We start from the raw sequence: 19,778 nt of genomic DNA on the forward strand, positions 1-19,778 counted from the left end.
TTTAAAGACACATGTGTATTTATCTCTGCTGTACTATTATTTTGGAAATTAGCTTCCATGTAATTCAGGAACATTTCATTAATTTCTGAAACCTTTCAGAACACATATACACATGTTAGCAGAGTAGAGGCGTGTAAATAGATTTTTTATGATTCAAAGGAGGCCATAAAATCATAAAAATCAGTTGCTCTACAGAAGTCTGAATGTGAAATCCAACATTTAACGTAGTAGGCTATGCATATTTTTCGAATCAGTATTTTTGTATTCTGTAACTTTTCATAAAACATATAGGTAGAATATTGGTCTGTAAAATAATTTTGTATCATTTAAAATTGCAAATGTTTGCATTTGTGTTGATGCAGTATACACAGCTGTATACATAATGTGCATTCAGTTTAATCCTGCAGCCATATTGTGGTTCATTTCAGGGCAATCTGGAGTGAACTACAAAATAACTTTATAATCTGAAAATATTGAAAAACTAATTGAAATCCAACTAAAGATACGATTTTAAAAAACATGGTTGACTGGCCAGCATTTATTTAGCCTTTATTTATGCCTATTGTCAAGATTTACAAGAGGCATCTAATTATTTTGTGAAATGTGTTTCTTTCAAAATAAGCTGCCCAGTACTAGAAAACTGCAGCATGAATGTATGTTGTATTGGAGGGATGGATTACCTCACTGTATATTAATAGGCAGGTCTCCCATAGGATACCCTTTGTTGATTACAGGGAAACAAAGAATAAGGTCCCATAAGGGGCCAGTGCAGTCTCTGCTGTCTGACAACTGCTAGATATGAACTTGGCAGGACACCATTTAGCCCTTTTGAAGAGCATGTGTGAGCAGACGGTACTAATACACCAGGGTACACCAAACCGCCCGGCCAACCTTCACTCATGTACCCTGTGTTCACTCATGCAGTCACCATTTGTCTCTTTTCTCACCCAGTAAGGAGGTACAACTCCCGCATATGTTCATAACTCTGAGTGGGGAGGGGTCCAGTGATTCATTGCTCACGTCAGAATGAATCGGTCACTCTACTAATTATGAATAAAATGCAGTGTAATTATGCAGTGGAGTGCATTTACTTGCTTTATTTATTCAGCTAAGAGAAGCCCCCTGAAATTGCATGAGCTGAAAACAATAGAGCTGTGTTCATTGAGACCCAGAGGTGAAAAGGTCACAAGCTTCATTATAAAAAGCAATGATTTAAAGGGACAGTTCACCCTAGAATGAAAATGCTGTCATTATTTACTCACCATCATGTCATTCTAAACCTGTATGGACACAACATTAGATATTTTTAAAGTATTTTTGAACATTTTGTCAAACATAGTTTACTGAAAGTCAAAACATCATTGGCTTAATGACTTTAATTTTATGGAGAGAAAAAAGGGCTTTTTTTATTAGAATATCTTCTTTAATGTTCCACAATTTGGCAAACTATCCCTTTTAATGAGAGCAGGTCACTGAGAGAGATATATATGGATACAATACAATTGTATATTATTATATGCATCTTATTTTATTTATGAATGTAATTATTTTTGCATAACCCTCTTTTTAAGACTATGCCTGTGACCTTGCTTGCAATCAGTTATCGATGTTCACCTCTGGCTGTGTTCGGAGGGTTGCTGGTTTCCCGCAGACAGCATCAGCCTCACAAACAGAATGTATGACACAATTCTGTCAGTTTGCATAAATTAACTGCATTCTTCCAATGAATCATTCAACGTTATTGTAATTATGTAATGCCGTCATCCAGATGCAGGTCTTCTAATAGAATGTCTCCCTCGTCTGGTTGTTCCGTGAACTGTTTAGCACATTCATCGTCATCCTTTGATCTCAGGCATTGTTAATCTCTTCCTTTCTTTGCTGAACTGTAAACCTCAAAGTGTGTCAGATGAGTGTGCTAATAATAAGACGTCTTATTTGGAGGGGTTTCAAAGGACACCTGAAAATACCTTTGTTCGTATTTGATTGCTCATGAGCCAAAGCAGACAGATATTTAGGTCACCACTGCGTTTCAAACAGAAAAGAAACGCGTCGAAAGTGAGCCTTAACATCTTCACTCAAATGCCCCCACCGTCACAAAAAAAAAAAAAGGCTATGTTGCCTGAATCTTGTCCTGGTTGTTAAATATTTAAGCTTGGCTCTCTCTTGGTTCCCTGTGTCACCTTGTGTGACCTCCACAGTCTACTGAGCATGTTCGGTCAGAACTGGGTTGCAGAGATGACTAATCGACTCAAAATAAACAGAACACAATCCTCTGGTAAAAGATTATTATCTTAAGCAGCAAACTGAATATCATATTTCATTTCCTGCAGACTGATCTTTGTTTGTAGTATAACGTGAGCAGAAATTGCAGTAGATTGACAATTTGATAGGGAAAATGTTACCAAAATTAGGTAAACCAGGTAAATCACTTTAGGTAAATCAGTCAAATGGGTATTGTAAAGATTTATTCTTTAGATCAGGTGTTTTCATACAGTTAATTAGCATAATTGACCCCCTCAAAGGGATCAATATCTTAATGCTAATAACAAACCAGCAAGAGTCTGCAATGACCAGTGAACAAAGTAAACATTTCAGTGATTAATTCGTAACAGAATCTGTTAAGTGAATAATAAAGACAGTCAGTTGTTAAAGACAGAACAATCGAGTGGATGATTATTATGACTCCTGGCTTAAATATGGAACTCTTCTCAGGTTTGAGGACTAGAACTATGGTTGTCTAAAGTGAGTTATTATACTGTATAAAGAAACCTTTTAAATTCAGTTCAAACATGTATATAGCCTTTTTCATTAAAAATATATATAATTTCTAAGCAGTTTTTTATGTGCCATTCAGATCATGATAAGAGTGATGAGAATTCTTTTTAAAATAAAGATGTTCAAGTGGACACAAATTTTCTATAACCCATTTTGCCAGACCCAGGTTTGTAAACCCCTGTTTCAGATAACCTCAAAATGGGCCAATTTTCTTTCAAATGAATGCCACATGGATTGATATTGTAATATCCATTGCAAAGAAGACACACGCGCACACACACACACACACACATACATAATAATATATCATAAGTGTCTAAATACTTTTCAGGGTGCACTTTGAATGTAATATATGTAATATATCTGGTTTCATTCCATTGTTATAAATACCTTTCCCTAGCTTACATTTACTCGGTAACATTTGATCAGCTTTCACTATATGAGGGGGCAGCTTGTTTAGAGTTGAATTTGAAAAGCTGACCTTCAGATGCTTGACTGAGTTCATGACACACAGTTCATAATTCTAATTGCTTTGTGATGAGGTAACAAATCAAGCTGACCCGATGCAGACACAGTTTCTTGGGATGCGATGCGAGTTGAGGAGAAGTGTGGCCTTTAAAACAGTAGTTCAGTTGGCTGTCACTCTCAGGCACCAGAGGAATAAAAGAACAGTGTACTCACTGATCCAATACATGTGATAAATATGCTATATATATTTTTCAAGGAATATTAAGGAATTTTATTTACTCACCCTCAGGGTATCCGGGATGTAGATGAGTTTGTGTCTTTATCGGAACAGATTTGGAGAAATGTAGCATTACATAACTTGCTTACCAGTGAATGGGTGCTTTCAGAATGAGAGTCCAAACAAGTTGAAAAAACTTCAACATCACAACCCACTGGTGAGCAAGCGATTTAATGAAAAATTTCTCTAAATCTGTTACAATGAAAAAAAAAAAAACTAAACAAAGAAACTAATCTTCATCTCGGATGGCCTTAAGGGCCATTTTGGGGTGAACTATTCCTTTAGATGCTGCAATAGCATGGTATATGTAACTTTATAAGTAAACAGAGCGACACATTTATTCTTCAGACTGAAGCTGCCTGAATTCGTTTTTCCAGATGCAGTTTATGCAAAAGACAGCATTGGGGCTTATTTCTTCAGTAAAGAATGACTCAGCTAATTTTAAATCCAAAGACCATCTGCCGGGTCTGATTCACAGACTACACTACAACTGTTGTGGCCCAGATATTCTCTACAACAACCTCTTACATTTGATCATACATCATTGAGAAAAGCTAGCAAGTGTCGTTGTTTGTCTGTGCTTTGGATGGATTGCTTCAGATTAGATATAGTTAAACTTTCTTTTGTGTTTTTAGGTTGCACATCTTCATTGGAGCTTGAATTTCATCCCCAGATTAGTTTGATTTGGCAGAGCTGTAGTTGTATAGTCAATTTGGAGGAGTCCATGCATTTGTTAATTGCCTATTGGCCCAAATCATATCAGTGCTTGTCAGTGGCATTGCGCAAATCTGTACAGATGGATGCTTACTAAACCACACTGGATGTTCTCTATAAATGTATCGTAGAACTGAATATGGGTCAACCATATGATTCAGTTCAATGCTCTGAATCAGACGGCTGCATTTATCATGCAAATGAGGTAGTGTGAGTTTCTGTACTTTTGTTGTATGAGCAATTTTGAAGTGGAAGATACTGATGGATTAAATACATTCAGACAGAGCTTACAAGTTGTTATGATCTATATGGAAGGGGCAAGAACCCATCATACTTAAATATCTTATACTCATTCACATATTCTAGCAACAGAATCCCTGTATCTGATCTATTCCATCTGGATTGGTATATGCCAGGGCATTGAAGTTTATAATTGTAAATTTGTGTTTAATACATCAAAAATCTTCAGTACAATGATGGATGTGCAGAATTGTCATTTTCTGTATAGTATGTTCAGTGTGGGCCTTGCAGATTATCAAATGATCTCATTTGGCAAACAGGCAAAACCAATATCCGCTCAGTGGGATTTTCATGTGAATTCTTTTTAAACCCAAGTAGCTTAAAAAGAATCGAATATTAATGATGTAAGCTGAGTTATATTGGGAGAATCTGCTGGTTTGTAAAATACACACTCATACCGACTAACCGCACGTGACATCTCTAAGCTACAGCTGTGGCTTGTGCTTTAAAATAACCATGATCATTTAATCTTGAGTTAACCCTGATTTATTGGCATTGTGTGAAGGTTTTTGAATAATTTCTCAATCCACAGACACAGTTTTTAAAAAAAAAAATAATATGATAATGCAATACTTTATGCTATCTAAAAGACTGAATTCAAAAATGCTATTATTTAATATTGTTTACATGGAATCAAAGTTAACTTGCTATATAATCATAAACCAATGCCGTTAAAGGGAGCTAAGCAATTATTTATAATATTTTTAACATATTAAAAGTATTGCTAGGCATTTATTTATTTATTTAATGTAGTTTTAATTAAACTTCCTTATAATAATACCACAAGATGGCGACATTTATTCACTATATTCATAATAGATATGCTTCGGTCAATGTATAATAGGTTTGTGGTATAGCCTAATTCTTTACAGAAAAATAATACCCGTTTAACTTTTGCATTATGAGCACCAAGTCTCGTTTAATAGCATACATTAAAGTGTTATTAAAACACAAATTAAAATGGACATGAAAGAAGTAACAAATCAAACCACCTTTGACCTCTTTGAAAAGCTACAATAGAACGACTTTGATCATTAGGTCATTAATGCGGATGATGACGTGACAGTTTCAAAGCGCGCGTGTCCCTTTGAAGAAGTGTCAAAAAAGTGTCATCAAAAGAAATTCTTTCCCGAAGACTTATTATGATAAACTTTTAATATAAACTATAAAACTTCCATATGGTTTCCATGGTCTTAATATTTATTTAGCCTATTTATTTTGTAGGCTAAATCAAAACAAAATACAGTTAAAATGAAATTAAAATAAAACATTTTTTTACAGAATGTAGTTCTATATGCAATAAAGCTACAATTTAAAATAGATTTTTATCATACTTTATTTTAAACATCTATTGCTGTAATGTCAGTAATCTGTATGAAATCAATAATCTGATGTATGCAGGCCACTAACAAACTATTGAAGTGTGATCAATAAACGGTAGGATCATCACAGGTGTATTTCATGTGCCAGGATAAAGGGGTTTAAGAATCTTCAAAGCGTATCTACAAAAGTTAATTTCCTTTGACTTCCACCTTTACAAAGAGGTGTTAACAGACCAATATTATATACATTAATACCTCAGTTAAAACGATACAGGGGGTACAAATACAACTCTCCAGCTCCATATCATTATTGAGAGAGTCACAGCAGCTTCTAGGCCCCTACTTGAACATGGCAACTCAGAAATTTTCAAACTTCTCCATTGATTACATTTTGGGAGATGCCAGCAAACAAACAACAGAATCACCTGGAGTGGATCATCCAGCATCTTCTCATGAGTTCCCAGGGCACTTGACCAAACTGGATGGATCTCGAGGTCATGGTGACCATGCAGCACTCATGCTGAACTTTCCATCTCCATCATGGAATGCAGGAATGTACAGCTGCTGTGTTCCAGTCACTTATTATCAACTGACTTCAAATTACTATGCAGGACAACCGTGGACTTTTGCAACATCTGGTATGATTATTATATATAATAATCCCCGGCTATTAGGCCTATTTTATTCAAAAAGTGTCATTCATTTTTGTTTATAATTTATTTTATTTTCAATCTACTGTTAGGTTGTGATACAGCTGATTATCACTACCACCAAACTGTAGCTCAGAGACAGCGCAGTCGAATCCGAACGGTTTTTACCGACAACCAGACGGAGCAGCTCGAGCGGCTCTTCGCAATCACCGATTACCCGAGCGCTGAAACCCGGGCCGAGTTATCCAAGAACACCGGCCTCAGCGAGGAGACTGTGCGGGTAAGAAAGCGCTCTTTATCAGTATGCAAAGAATATGTCATTTCATAATATGTGCTAACAAATCAGAAAATAAAATAGCTAAAATACGATTTTTTATTTTAATTTTAGGTCTGGTTCAAGAATCGACGTGCACGTAGAAAGAGACAGACACCCTGCCCCGACAAAAGCACGAGGCGCGCTCCTGTCTGATGACAATCCCGAATCAGATTAATTTATGACTGAATCATCAACACAGACTCAGTGGCTTTTATATATTGTTTTTTTAAAAACACTTTTGTTTCACGGTGTAAAAAAAAACTTACATTTTTACTTGAATAAACATGCTTTCTCAGTTAAATAAACTTGAGTTTTGTTTATTTGTTCATATTTTAATTATGGTTATATTGTAACTGGAGTTAGAATGTGCTTACACGTTTAGAAGCAAACTATTTTAGGAAAGTATCTAATTTATTTCCCGTCTAATTCCCCTCTTCCTTGACGCACATGTGCATTCATATATTTTGCCACTTTACCTGTGCGAAATGAAAATTTCACATGCTTACAGAAAACTTTAGGGACGAATTATGCACCTTTGTAATCTTAACAGATAGGCTATAGATGATTAAGTGTATAATCAATCAAAACAACACAGTCAAACTAAGTAGCCTATAAAACACTAATGTTTATTAGTCATATATCCTTACTCAGGATAGAGTTTCACTTACTCTATCCACTTTAATAAGCTTTTTCATGCTGATATACTGTAGGAAAAAGAAACCTGCAGATGTATACACAGCATGCAGTACAGTTATATTGTCCATCAAATCCAAAACTGAATTCATTATAAGATCCACATTAATCTGATTTACAGAGAGTATAGTTAACATGAAAACACAAAACAAAGGACGTTAAAAAAGTACCTTGTGAAATTATTAAAATATATATTTTCTCAGACAAATAAACAAATGTTTACAAATGAACTATACCAATTACACAACAGAAAGCTTTGCCGGCAATGCTAAAGGTCACACTGAAACTCTCTGAAAGCGTGGAGGGTGAGCCACTCAGTGCAAGATACTAACATATGTCAATTTACAGTCATCCTTTAACTCTCCTTTTGGCATCAAAAAACAGAATGTGACTTGTCGTGAAATGAAGGTGAATAACAGTGACATATTGATGATTTCAACAACTTTAAGTCACCATAAAGCAATATACTGTACTCTATGTCACAAAATAATAATGCACAGTTTAAGGTTTGTTGTGAGCTGACCTTTGCACTCCATCAGAAGGTGCACTACTCATTACAATGACATAGCTAAAACTACCATATAGATTCAGTTGTTCTTTAATGAAATAATGGCATGGTGGCTGAAGAAATCAAAAGCTGTCCAGACCTGCTCAAGCAGTGCATTTTCAATTCTGCAAGTTGCTCTTTTTTTGTAAATCAGTACAGATGACCAAGTGTTCACAAGAAAGAAGAGTGCACAAGCCGAGCTGTTGTTTTTTTTTTCTCTCCTTAAAAAAAAAAATCTGCCTGCTCTGGGATCATAATAGTGATATTACCTATTGTACCCCTATTGTAAGGGACAGACACTTTTAATCATGCTGTACTTCCAGGTGGTAATAAAGTAGACAGAGTTTCTATCCATATTCATATAGGATATTGACACAGAGTAAATACTGCTATTATTACCCACACACTTGATGACGATATCATAAGCACATACTGTTTTCACAATCAGGATTTTAAAGAACAGCATTTACAAAACTGATCCAAGTAAATCTGATGGAGGGAGAGAGAAGAAATAGGTAGTCTGGCTTAACAGTTTTTATACATTAGACTGTAGATGATAGATGAGAATTTATGTTCAAATATAAACTGTACTAGATGAACTATAATTGGTTTCGTTTGTTTTTTTGGGGGGTTAGAGAAACATGATTGTGATTCGTTTTTTTATTTGGGTTTATAAAATAGACAAATCCATTAATTGCAACCTCGTTTTTTTATGAAATGTCAAGAATGCCTCCTTTCAAGACTTGCATTATTCATGCTGTTCTTGAACTGTACTTTTAAGTAAGAGATTATTTAAGTTTTGCTATATCATGAAGCTTGCACTTTGGTTTTGTGGTTGATTTGAATTTAATGAAATGTGATTTATTAGCTTATAATATCTAAAGCAAGGCATCTCACCTAATTTCAGAGCAGTTTATGACCTAAAAACGTGCCCATGCCTGCTTATTTCATGCAACATATTCTATATTTTAAGCTATACTCTTACATGTTCACTGTAGATAAAGAAAGCATTGGGCTCCAATGGCAAAAACCCTCTTTTTCACATTGGCCGCATCAATATTTTCAGACTACAGGTACATTGAAATATTTTATGTTTTCAGATGTTCACTCATAATAATATGTCACCTACTAGTCCATTTAAAGGCATTTGAAATGTAAGAAAACACAGTATGTATACAATAAAATACTGTAAAGTAAGACAGTAAAGGTGCATAATACAGCAGCATGTTTAAAAACAAAACAAAAAAGCTCCTTTATAAATTAAAATAGACATATAAGCCTATTTTGTTTGTGTATTATGACTGCATAAGCTGAAAGAGAGATATGAATGGCTTTTAGTAGGAATGATTTTGATTTCATAAAAGATTGTTCATCTATAATTCAATCATCGGAATGCAGGACGTTAGTTACTTGACAAGGCACTATTTTTTTGCTATTGAATTGCTGTCAAAGGGGCAGGACAGCAGCCTGGGTAGTTCACGAAGAGAAGCACATATGAATATTGGTAGTACACAGGGTGAGTGAGAATTTATCTTGAGGAGGAACAGAAAGAGGAGGGAGATTTAATTAAAGATGTAACCAGTGGATTTAAGTCTGCATCTCTGCACGGAGCATCCAAGGAAACCAGCAACAGAACAGCAACCTGCTGTAACACAAACAGATCATTAATATTAAAAACTGTAGTTTCATCTTGTAACACAGGATACATTTTAGATTCACAGCTGCAGCCAAAAGCATATGTTATTCATGGGACACAAGCATACCTGGATATGGAACTTTCAGATGTTATGTCTTTCGGAGATCGCATCGCATTAAAATTACGCTTCGGCTGGGACACTGCAGAGGAGGACAGAAACTTTACCTGAGGCTGTCATGTACGACTGTGTTGTTCATTCACATACATACTGTATTATGCATATTGTATCATAAATTGTTTATATTTCTGCTCTTTGCTACATGGCATCAGCTGAATGTTGAACATCGGAAACAAAATACTTATTGCTATTTCACATTGCGAACAGCAGAGGCCACTGTATGTCTAACTGACAAGATACAGACAAGCTGAAGCACTAAGCACTGTTGATGTTAATGTTACACACTCTGATGGTGAAAATTGTTGATTTAAAAACAGGAAAAAAAAATTAAAGCAAAAAATTTTAACAAGCAAACCATGCTCGTATCCTTGTACTTACTAGTCACCTGGTGGACTTTCTTTTGTAGGGTCCCATCACCCTGAGGATCTTTGGGCCCTGCAATTCTGCAAGAATAATGGATTAAAATATACTGTTGATGTTTCTTTGGAGAATTCACTACACTACACTACACTACACTACCTTACACTAGATGGTTTCACTATTTCACTTTATAGCATAGATGGTATTTTAGCACATTTTCTTATACCCCACACCCTAACATTGTTCTGTTACTTTATCATTATCCTAACAGTGAAACATTACTGCAAATGTGTTTGCTATTCAGGAATAAAAGCTAAATGAAAGGCATGGTCTGCTCATATACTATAACCAAAACAATACAACATATCCCTATTTACTTTAACCCAAGTTGTGTATCTGTAAAAAAAAAAAAAAAAAATTCTGTAATATGTTGAAGGTTTTACCTCTGAACACGGGATGGTGGTGCAAAAACCCCATATTTGGGCAAACAGTGGAAGTAACGTACTCCAAACACACTGCCATCATGCTTTCCAGTGGGATGCTCCAACTCCACACCAAACCAATATCCTGATCACAAGAATCCATACACACAAACTTCTAAACACTTACTGCACATTATTCTACTTATATATGATTTCATATTAATTATAAAGGAGTTGCAAATCATTAAGTCAGGCTTATTCTCATGTCAATATACTATTATCTTCAGATAGACATACCGGGTGCAAAGTCTGTCTTGCCAAAAAATCGGACGATCCCTTGCTTTTGGCCCGCCACCAAAACCTGATCCCCAACCTCAACATTGACTCCATCGGGATCCAAACTGACCCCGGACAGAGACTTCTTTCTTGGAGCTGGTGGAGAAGATGACAAACTTTAAATATAAACTAATGTCTCAGGCTCACCCAGGATGCTTTTATTTGATAACAAAATGCAGTGTAAACTGACATTGTGAAATACTATTAAATTTAAAGGAATTCTTTCCTATTTTAATAGAAAATTCTGAATATTAGAATGATTTCTGAAAGATCATGTGACACTGAAGGCTGGATCAATGGCTGCTAAAAAAATAAGCTTTTTATTGAAGAAATAAAATTATATTTTCAAATATTCTAAAATTGAAAACAGTTAATATCAATAAAACTGTTAATATCAAATTAATGCAGCCGTGGTAAACAATGATTTAATAACAAATTAAACACTCGACACAGAACTTCAAATCAAAAGATAGATGTTAGATATATACTGTAGATGTTATCACTCACTCTTTTCACGTTCTTTCTCTTTTTTGTCTTTTTTGATCTTGCCGGTTATGCGAGATAAATCCATGCGAGGGGTTTTTGGGGTGGAGGTGACTGAAGACGGGGTCTGCTCAAGAGCTTTGCTGATTTTTGACACAGGGGCGAAGATGCCTGAAGAATGGACGTGTACACCAAATATTAAACTCTAGATTGTTTCATCTGAATAATGGGATCAGTCTGAATCTCAGTTAATGCTAGCTGTTGTATGACTTTTATAATACAAAAAATGAAGTGAACACACCTTGTTTTGGGGGGCAGATGAAATAGCGGATACCACCCACACTCCCATCATTCTTGCCCTCCGGCTCGTCCAGCTCAATACCAACCCACTGCCCACTAGCAAACTCAGTAGTGCCACAGAAACGGAGGGTGCCAGTCTGCAGAAAAGAGGTGTTCTGTTTTATATATATTTATATATATATATATATATTCTATATTCTCTTTCAGGTCCTTCAGTCTTTTAACACTGCACCCATTCTTCAACGAACACACAGACTCTTCTTATCTCACCTTTGTTTCATCCAGCACCACACGGTCCCCTAGTTTGAGGCCCAGAGAGGAGAGCATGAGGTTGCCGGGGATGTTGTCATAGTTTGGGAGTGTGGCACGGGGCAGGTTACAGCTGAGAGGCACTGCATCCAGCAGCAACTGTTTCATCTCTTTAGCCACCATGGCAGCCTCAGCTTTATCCAGACTCATATCCATGGGGTCAGGGACAACCTCAGCAGGCTCTTGACCCTTATCATTCTATATTAACATACAGAGAGTTTATATCTGTTAGTGATAGTCCAACCAGGCCAATATTTACAGTATAATTTTGAGATTACAAACATTGCCTTCTGAGTCAATAACATAGTCACAGCTAGACTTTTAGTAAATATAAACTACTGTTCAACAGTTTGGGGTCAGTAAGTCAATATGTGCATTAATTTGTTCAAAAGTGGCAGTAAAGACATTTATAATGATACAAAAGTTTTTTATTTAAAAAAATGCTGTTCTTTTTAACTTTCTATTCATCATAGAAAACAAATGTTTCCACAAAAGAAATATTAAGCAGCAGAATTGTTTTTAACTTTGATAATAAAAAGAAATATTTCAAAGCACCAAATCAGCATAAAATAATTATTTCTGAAGCATCATGTGATAATGGAGACTAAAGTAATGGCTGCTGAAAATTCAGCTTGGCCATCAAAGATTATCAATTATATTTTAAAATATATTCAAATAGAAAACAGATATTTAATTGCAATAATAATGCATAACCAAGAGACTAAAATGTTAGAAAATCTTACTAACCCCAAAAACTTGTGAATGATAGGATATATTTGTGCATCTTATTTCATATATACAGTAGGTCCATATAAAATGCTCTGGTTACTAATAAGAGTATTCTGAAAAACAGACCACTAAAGACGTCTGAAACATTAATTCAATATGCTCACTCTAACAGTAGGATTGGCTCCGTGCTCCAGTAGACACTTGACAGCACCGAGACAGAGGTTGGAGGCGGCGATGTGCAGGGCTGTGCCATGATAAAAGTCACTGCAGGTGGAGTTAAGCACTGTGTAGAGAGAAGAGAAACAGACGTTTTGAAAGGCACCCTACTTTATTAGTGCAAAATGTAATGAAATGCCTAATACTCATTAGCCACTTCATCATTTCCTTGTGCATGATACTTGCCATCTCCGCTTGTGTGTGAGAATGTGACAAGATTGTTTCAAAAAGCATTTGGCTTATTGAAAAGTTCAGACGCTGTCATGAATACAAACACTATGCTTTTGAAATTCACCTTTAGGCTTGGAGCCTTTGAGCAAAACACGAATCAGTTCTGGTACATCGAAGTAAGCTGCATAATGTAGGGCATTCATGTTGGTCCAACGACTGCGCAGACTCACATCAGCTCCCTGAGCTAGCAGCTGATTGGACAGCCGGAGCGCTGCCTCAGGATCACCTGAAAGGAAAACACATTGTTACTATACCAACGGTCACACGGTTCGCTTTTATTATGTCGGCGCGTGTGAAATGCACTGCAGGGTTAGAGCTTTTAAAGGATTTAGAACTTAAAAGTCGTAATGACCTCAATTACAGAGAAATGTCAGATTTGGATTGTGGATTGCAAGGCAAGTGAGGGCAAAGAACTCCAACCGTCAACTCGAGTGTCACTCACCCACTCCGTGAGCTCCTGCTTTGCAGCAGTAGTGGAGAAGAGTCATATCCGTCAGGCCATCACGGTCATTCACATGGCAGCCTCGCTTTAAAATCTAAAAGTGACAATGTGAAAGAACATGAAGAGTTGATCAACATATGCTGAACTTCCATGCAACTAGAAGACAATTAATAACTAATGTGGATTTGCAAGCAGCTACGGTCTTGAGTAGATGCAAATGGCCACTTTCGAAGCTGGACGAGAGCCATATTAGTGAGATGCACTCTAATGATGAAAAATTAAGCCAATTAATATCAATGATATGTGATAGAAAAAAGCCTTATTGCTGAGTCATCCTTAACGTCACTTTTTCTCGTAATGTATAGCAGCCATTTTGTGGAAAACGTGGAGCTGATATGGAAGAATTCTACTGATTACAGTTCTGAAAATGAACACATGTCCATTTACTGTACATACCAAAAGACTTCAAAAAGATTTGTGTATAAGAAAAAAAAAAAAAATGCCCTCCATCCCAAATCTTCATAAATTGAATCATCTACCTGTGTTGTCCCTGCAGAAAAATACAACTCAAAATCATCCTAAGGTATTCTTTAAGTGGGTAGGGTTTGCTGTTTTTTCTCTGACACCAGTGAAACCAGCATAAACCAGATAAGCTGGTCTGATTAGGAAAGTCGTGAAAACTTTTAACCTTATGAAACCCTTTACTTTGATATAACATCAAATACTGGTGGGCAGTGAGAGTTCTTACAAAGACTTAAATGAATATGTTAGTCAATTTAAATAATAAAAAATGTATGTGCAAATGACCTGTTCCTTTGTACAACATGTGTAAAATTAATTTAAACCACTGACATTTATTTTCCTGCACTGCAATCAAATCACTTTGGCAAAAGTTAATAAAAAATAAATATAAAGTTTAAGGCAAATGTGACTGTGTGGAACAAACACCTCACATTCTAAGCATATGTACAATGTACTCCAGTTTGTATTATTTAAAAAAGATTTAAAAAAAGAAAGCTTTGCTTAGACACGCATGAAAAAAAAAACAAGTTTAAACAACCCATGGATTAGAAACCAGACTCTATCATCAGTTTATCGACAGATCTTGTTACACAAAAATACCCACAGCTGGATAGAAACAATATATTTTCTCTACACTTGGCATTTATTCATGGTTCACTGTCTTCATTCATGGAGTAAAAACGAATGCATTGTTTCTGTGAGATTGTATAAATACGTTTTCATACTCTAGAGAAATACTGAAAGCTTTATTACCTCAGTGCCTATGATGTCGATCTTGTGTTGAACTTGTGGAACCCATTGGCGAATAATGGCGAACAATTCTGGGATGGTGGTCCGAGGGTCTGTGAGAATCTCCAAGCAGGCCGGATCATTTGGATCAAAGAAGGTAAATGCTATAATAGGAGCAAATAAAATGGAGGATATAAATACAGGGATTTATTACAACTAATACCACTACCTTATACTGTGGAATTTTAATAACATAAAGCTTAGGATTTCTTCTTGTTCTCTGTAATATATTTGGATAGATAGAACCCACCATAGTCCTTGGGCAGTGGAGCTTGTGCAGAAGGATGCACCATGGGTTTCTTGCGGGGTTCATGAACAGGGCTGATGAACTCAGAGGCCGGCTGGGCCTCTTCCACCTCAAAAGTTTCCTCTTTAGTCATTCTGTTTATGTGATTGGGCCTGTATATTAAAAATGCAATTTCATAACTTTTATAGGCGTGCTCATAATTTTTTTTTCTGACCAATAATACACTCAAATTAAAAATGCACTTTTCTTACTGTGATAGCAAAGTAGTGCAGAAACGCGCTCACTGAACATAGGGTGTTATTTTTAACAGCTGATCAACTAATGAAAAGCTTATAAAATTGGTAAAGCATTCAAAACAATGCCATGAATTCCTCCGTTGTACATGAAGATCTTTTTTAAGGAGACACCGGTTCTCATGTCTGCACTTAACTGTAATTTGCAACACACAACCAGGTTGCATCTTGTGGTCTCACATCCTGTTTTGAGTTCGTTTAGTTGTCTCCGGGCCATGTTGCACACTCTCAAAATTCTTTTTTTTTTTTTTGATAACTGCTCAAAACAGCAGTGAATATATGTTAAATGAGATTTATGATCATGAACCTATACGCAACAGTTATCCCTCCCAGAGATGCTCTAAGTTTAGACTTGCAAAGTGGATGAGTGGCTCACTGCTTCCAGCACTGTCTGTTGGAACAGAGGAGAGACCGGACCTCACAAGCCACATCTTACTGGAGACCCATGCTGAATATAAAAGTCATTGCGATTTACTTTGATATCTCAGATGCTCGTAACTGTCTTCTGCTCAATCAGCAATGAAAAAGCATCCTCTACTTATAATGCCTATTTACTGAAATGTCTAGATACGCATCATCTGATCTGTTCTGAATATGGCTCCAATTTCATCAGAGCAATGATCAAAGTGAATATGAGATTATATAATACAAGTATTCCTCCAAAGGTTTATAATTGCTTCTGGAATAAGCTCACACATTAGCAATTTTTGGTTGTGGCACTTCAATCAGAATTCAAATATTTTTGAAAATGATATTGAAAATAAAAAAAATTTATATTAATTTCCATAATGGCTGCAAGGTTAAGATTCAAAGCGTTCTCTACTTCATAATGGAAAATAGACCATTAAGACAATAATATGCAACCACAAAATAATATTTCATAACAGTTAACCATATGTAAACTGCAAATGATGATAATATCTGTCTACAGTTGAATCGTTCATTTTATAGAAAAAAATGGAATAAAACAACATAAGATTATTACATAAGACTATTATTATATTATTTAAACGATTAATATAATTGAAGGGATATCTGAGCTGCTTGACTGAATAATATTTAATTTGTATTTTACTCTTGTGCTTTCTACCAAAAAAGGGGCGTTTTCAGAAATGGATCGAGCACAAATAAAATCGACAGTCATCAATCTCTCAATATTATTGATTAAATCGTAGATAAATAAATCAGATTAATCTGAAATCTGTATCTCGCGACTTAATATATCAAAACAGATGCAGTGTGTTCTCGTAGTCCCTTATAAAGCATGCCAGTCTTGCCCTGTGTCAACAAGAAAACATGGATGCTCCATCACGCAGCACATGAAAAACAAGCAGGATGTTTTTCTCACGCGGAAAAACAAGATGGACAGTTATATTGTGCGAAAATATCAGATACTTCATGCAGCGATATCATATCCTTCTTACCTGATAACAAGCCTCAAAATCGCGATTTCTTCGCCCCTCTTTTGTCAGTCGTTCTTGTGCTATGGAGGATGGAGAGGATACTGCGCCTTGTCCTTCTCTCTGTCTGCGTCACGGCCGTGACTCACGGCTGGACCACTCTCCTCTCCGTGTCTCCTCAACCGAACTTGATGCTCATTCTAGAACCTGCTGCTTGAGGCTTAAACGCTTTTTCTCACACAGTTTTCACTAAAGACCTGAGCCATTGCATACTTTATCAAATGGGCTTAATGGTTGGGTCGACATTTAAAGGTTTTATTCATTCATTCATTTATTTATTTATTTATTTTTATCGGAGACAGTAGGCCTATCTGTTCTATTATTCACAGTATTTGGAACTCGCTGGATTTTTGAACTAGGGTGCTCAAACTTTTATACAAAGACCCACATTTGTTTACTACAAAAGGGACCAATTCAAACCTCTGCAAGAATATCACAGCCATTACAAGTTGATGTCAAATACATGGTGTGCCTTACAGTCTATCTACCCCACTCCCAGGGTGGGTTGTAACACATGCTGGGGTAGATTGTAACAATTAGACAAAAGAAGCAAAAACAGCAACCACATTATGCAATACATAAGAACAATACAAAAACAATCGCTCATTTTCTTTGATGGACCACAGGTCAATTCCATTTTATTTTATTTTTTTTTTGATGCAGGGGTCTGTGTGTGTGTGTGTGTGTGTTTAAATTGGACTTTGGAACAATTTCTGCTTACTGCGTTACTTAACAGTATTTCTGCTTAATGTACACTCAACTCCAGTGTACCTAGAACATGTAGATCTAACAAAAAACTGTAAATTTGTGTGTACAATTGTGCCTACAGAATGTAAGGGATAGTTCACCCAAAAATTAAAATTGTCATAATTTATTCAATTTTTTCCAAATTCAGTCCTTGATTCAAATTTCTCGTTAGCTTAATTGATTTGGTCTTAAGAGAGAAGAATGAATCATTATCTTAATTTGAAAACTACATATAAAATAGCTACCAAAATAAAGGATCTTACCCTGTTTTGTCCAGATGTTGCAGGATGAAGTGCAATTCCATGTTGATTGCATCATCCACGGACCTGTTTGCTCGGTAAGCAAACTGCAGGGGGTTCAGCAAGGGCCCAGTGATGTCCTTCAGATAAGCCAGAACCAATTTTTCAAACGACTTCATGACGACAGAAGTTGAAGTCATTTGAAAAACTGGTTCTGGCTTATCTTAAGGAAATGTTGCAAGAGGATCAGGGCCTTCTGTAGTAAGAATGAGCCCATAGCATGAAGTGTGTTCACACACTTCGTACTGTGTATTTCACTTAAAGTCAGGTATGCATCTTTTACTCTTAGATTCATCTTTGAGAATTAGGTGTCTTGTATTGATTTGTTATCTTTGAATTGGTTATGTTATTGACATAATACTTACCTGACTGATAATAAATTGTTACATTTGATTTATTCTGATTTACTCAGAAATTATTTTCTCAAGTAGATTAAGTGAAGGCGTACTGTATGTTACCGCAAATCTGCGTCCAGGGTTAGTGCGTACTAAATCTCAGGCTAGATGGAGCACGAGGCACATAATGGGGGATTATAAATTTCTGACCAACTGCTTGACTTTAGTTAAGTTGTTATGCAGTTGCATTAACTATGGGAGGCTAGATAAAATACTAGCATGGTTGGCTCTTACTTTTATTTCATAGTACTAGCCATAACCTCTGGTTATTGTCTCATTATATTCAAGTTATTATATGATTAGATCAATTATAGGGAGCAACTGTATGTAAAACACGATTGGAATAGCATATTTAACATTGCTAGCCATAACCTCTGATTATTGTTTGAGCTATAACTAAGTTGTTAAATAGGTGACAGTAGGGGGCTAAACAGAACCACTATTTAAAGAATGACAAGCATGAGGTTGTCTATTAAATAGTTAGTCATAACCTCTGACTAATGATCAGACTGGAGAGTTTACATCGGCCGCCATGATACACCCTGAGCGACATAGATTCCTAATGAACAAGTAAATATAAAGTAAAGGGTTAACTAGAATAATCAAATGTCAGAATAATGATGATAATAATTAGGGACAGACAATCAACCAATTTGCCTTTCAACCTAAATTTGAGGTCATACTTGAATAACTGAAGCTGAAAAGACCAATCACGCAGGAAACCTTCAGCCAGCACCGGATACCTTCCTTGGACCTTCCTTGCAGTGCATGAACCTCACACTTGTACATACAAAAATCCCACTGAATTATTACAATTAATGCCAAAATAAATGTGTGGAAACGTAAACTGATATTTCCTACTGACACTCTACAGCAAAATATATAAAAATTGGCTTAAAACCATTTTTTTTTTTCAGTGTGAAAATACTAACATGGCAAAGACTTCTGCACAGTTCAGTATATTAATATTTTATTAGCAGTATTATAAAATATTATTAATCTATTTTCTTCTTATTCAGAGTATGCAGTTGTTACAACAGTGTTTATATAATATTTAATTACTTTTATATACAAGTATCAATAAGCATGTATGTTTTTGTTTCAACAGCTTCCCCTGGAAATCCTTTCTGAAATCCTCAGTGAAGTTATTTTGTCAACGGGTGACTACTTGACACCTTCTCTGGTATGCAGGTGGTTTAGGGATGTGGTCACTCAAGAGTTTTTTTCGGAAAGCAGCACACAAGAGGACGACGTGGTGATCTTCTAGGCTTTTACTCAGATGTTTGCACAGGATTTTGGTCCCGGGGCTGTTTTTTCTTTTA

The 19,778-nt window shown here is 35.9% G+C and overlaps 2 protein-coding genes across 3 annotated transcripts; one reads left to right on the plus strand and one right to left on the minus strand.

Moving 5' to 3' along the window:
* The first annotated feature begins 5,877 nt into the window (after nt 1–5,877).
* Nucleotides 5,878–7,100, plus strand: LOC128029148 (homeobox expressed in ES cells 1-like). Its single transcript, XM_052616727.1, has 3 exons — nt 5,878–6,494; nt 6,599–6,786; nt 6,895–7,100. The coding sequence occupies exons 1-3, from the start codon at nt 6,206–6,208 to the stop codon at nt 6,973–6,975; spliced, it is 558 nt and encodes a 185-aa protein (XP_052472687.1). The 5' UTR covers nt 5,878–6,205; the 3' UTR covers nt 6,976–7,100.
* A 327-nt stretch (nt 7,101–7,427) lies between these two features.
* On the minus strand, nt 7,428–17,112 carry LOC128029138 (CAP-Gly domain-containing linker protein 3-like). 2 transcript variants are annotated; one of them, XM_052616710.1, is made up of 14 exons: nt 16,980–17,112; nt 15,266–15,414; nt 14,980–15,119; nt 13,705–13,798; nt 13,327–13,488; nt 12,980–13,098; nt 12,048–12,284; nt 11,779–11,914; nt 11,502–11,648; nt 10,956–11,090; nt 10,680–10,803; nt 10,255–10,319; nt 9,826–9,898; nt 7,428–9,704 (listed from the first exon to the last, which is right to left on the minus strand). In XM_052616710.1, exons 2-14 carry the CDS (start codon nt 15,393–15,395, stop codon nt 9,650–9,652), a joined length of 1,617 nt encoding a protein of 538 aa, XP_052472670.1. In that variant the 5' UTR covers nt 15,396–15,414; nt 16,980–17,112; the 3' UTR covers nt 7,428–9,649. The 2 variants fall into 2 exon arrangements, with proteins under 2 accessions (XP_052472670.1, XP_052472669.1); XM_052616709.1 differs by having other exon boundaries at nt 7,428–9,707.
* Between the last annotated feature and the right edge of the window lie 2,666 nt (nt 17,113–19,778).

This window comes from Carassius gibelio, chromosome A15 (assembly GCF_023724105.1).
Source record: "Carassius gibelio isolate Cgi1373 ecotype wild population from Czech Republic chromosome A15, carGib1.2-hapl.c, whole genome shotgun sequence".
Lineage (NCBI taxonomy): Eukaryota > Metazoa > Chordata > Actinopteri > Cypriniformes > Cyprinidae > Carassius > Carassius gibelio.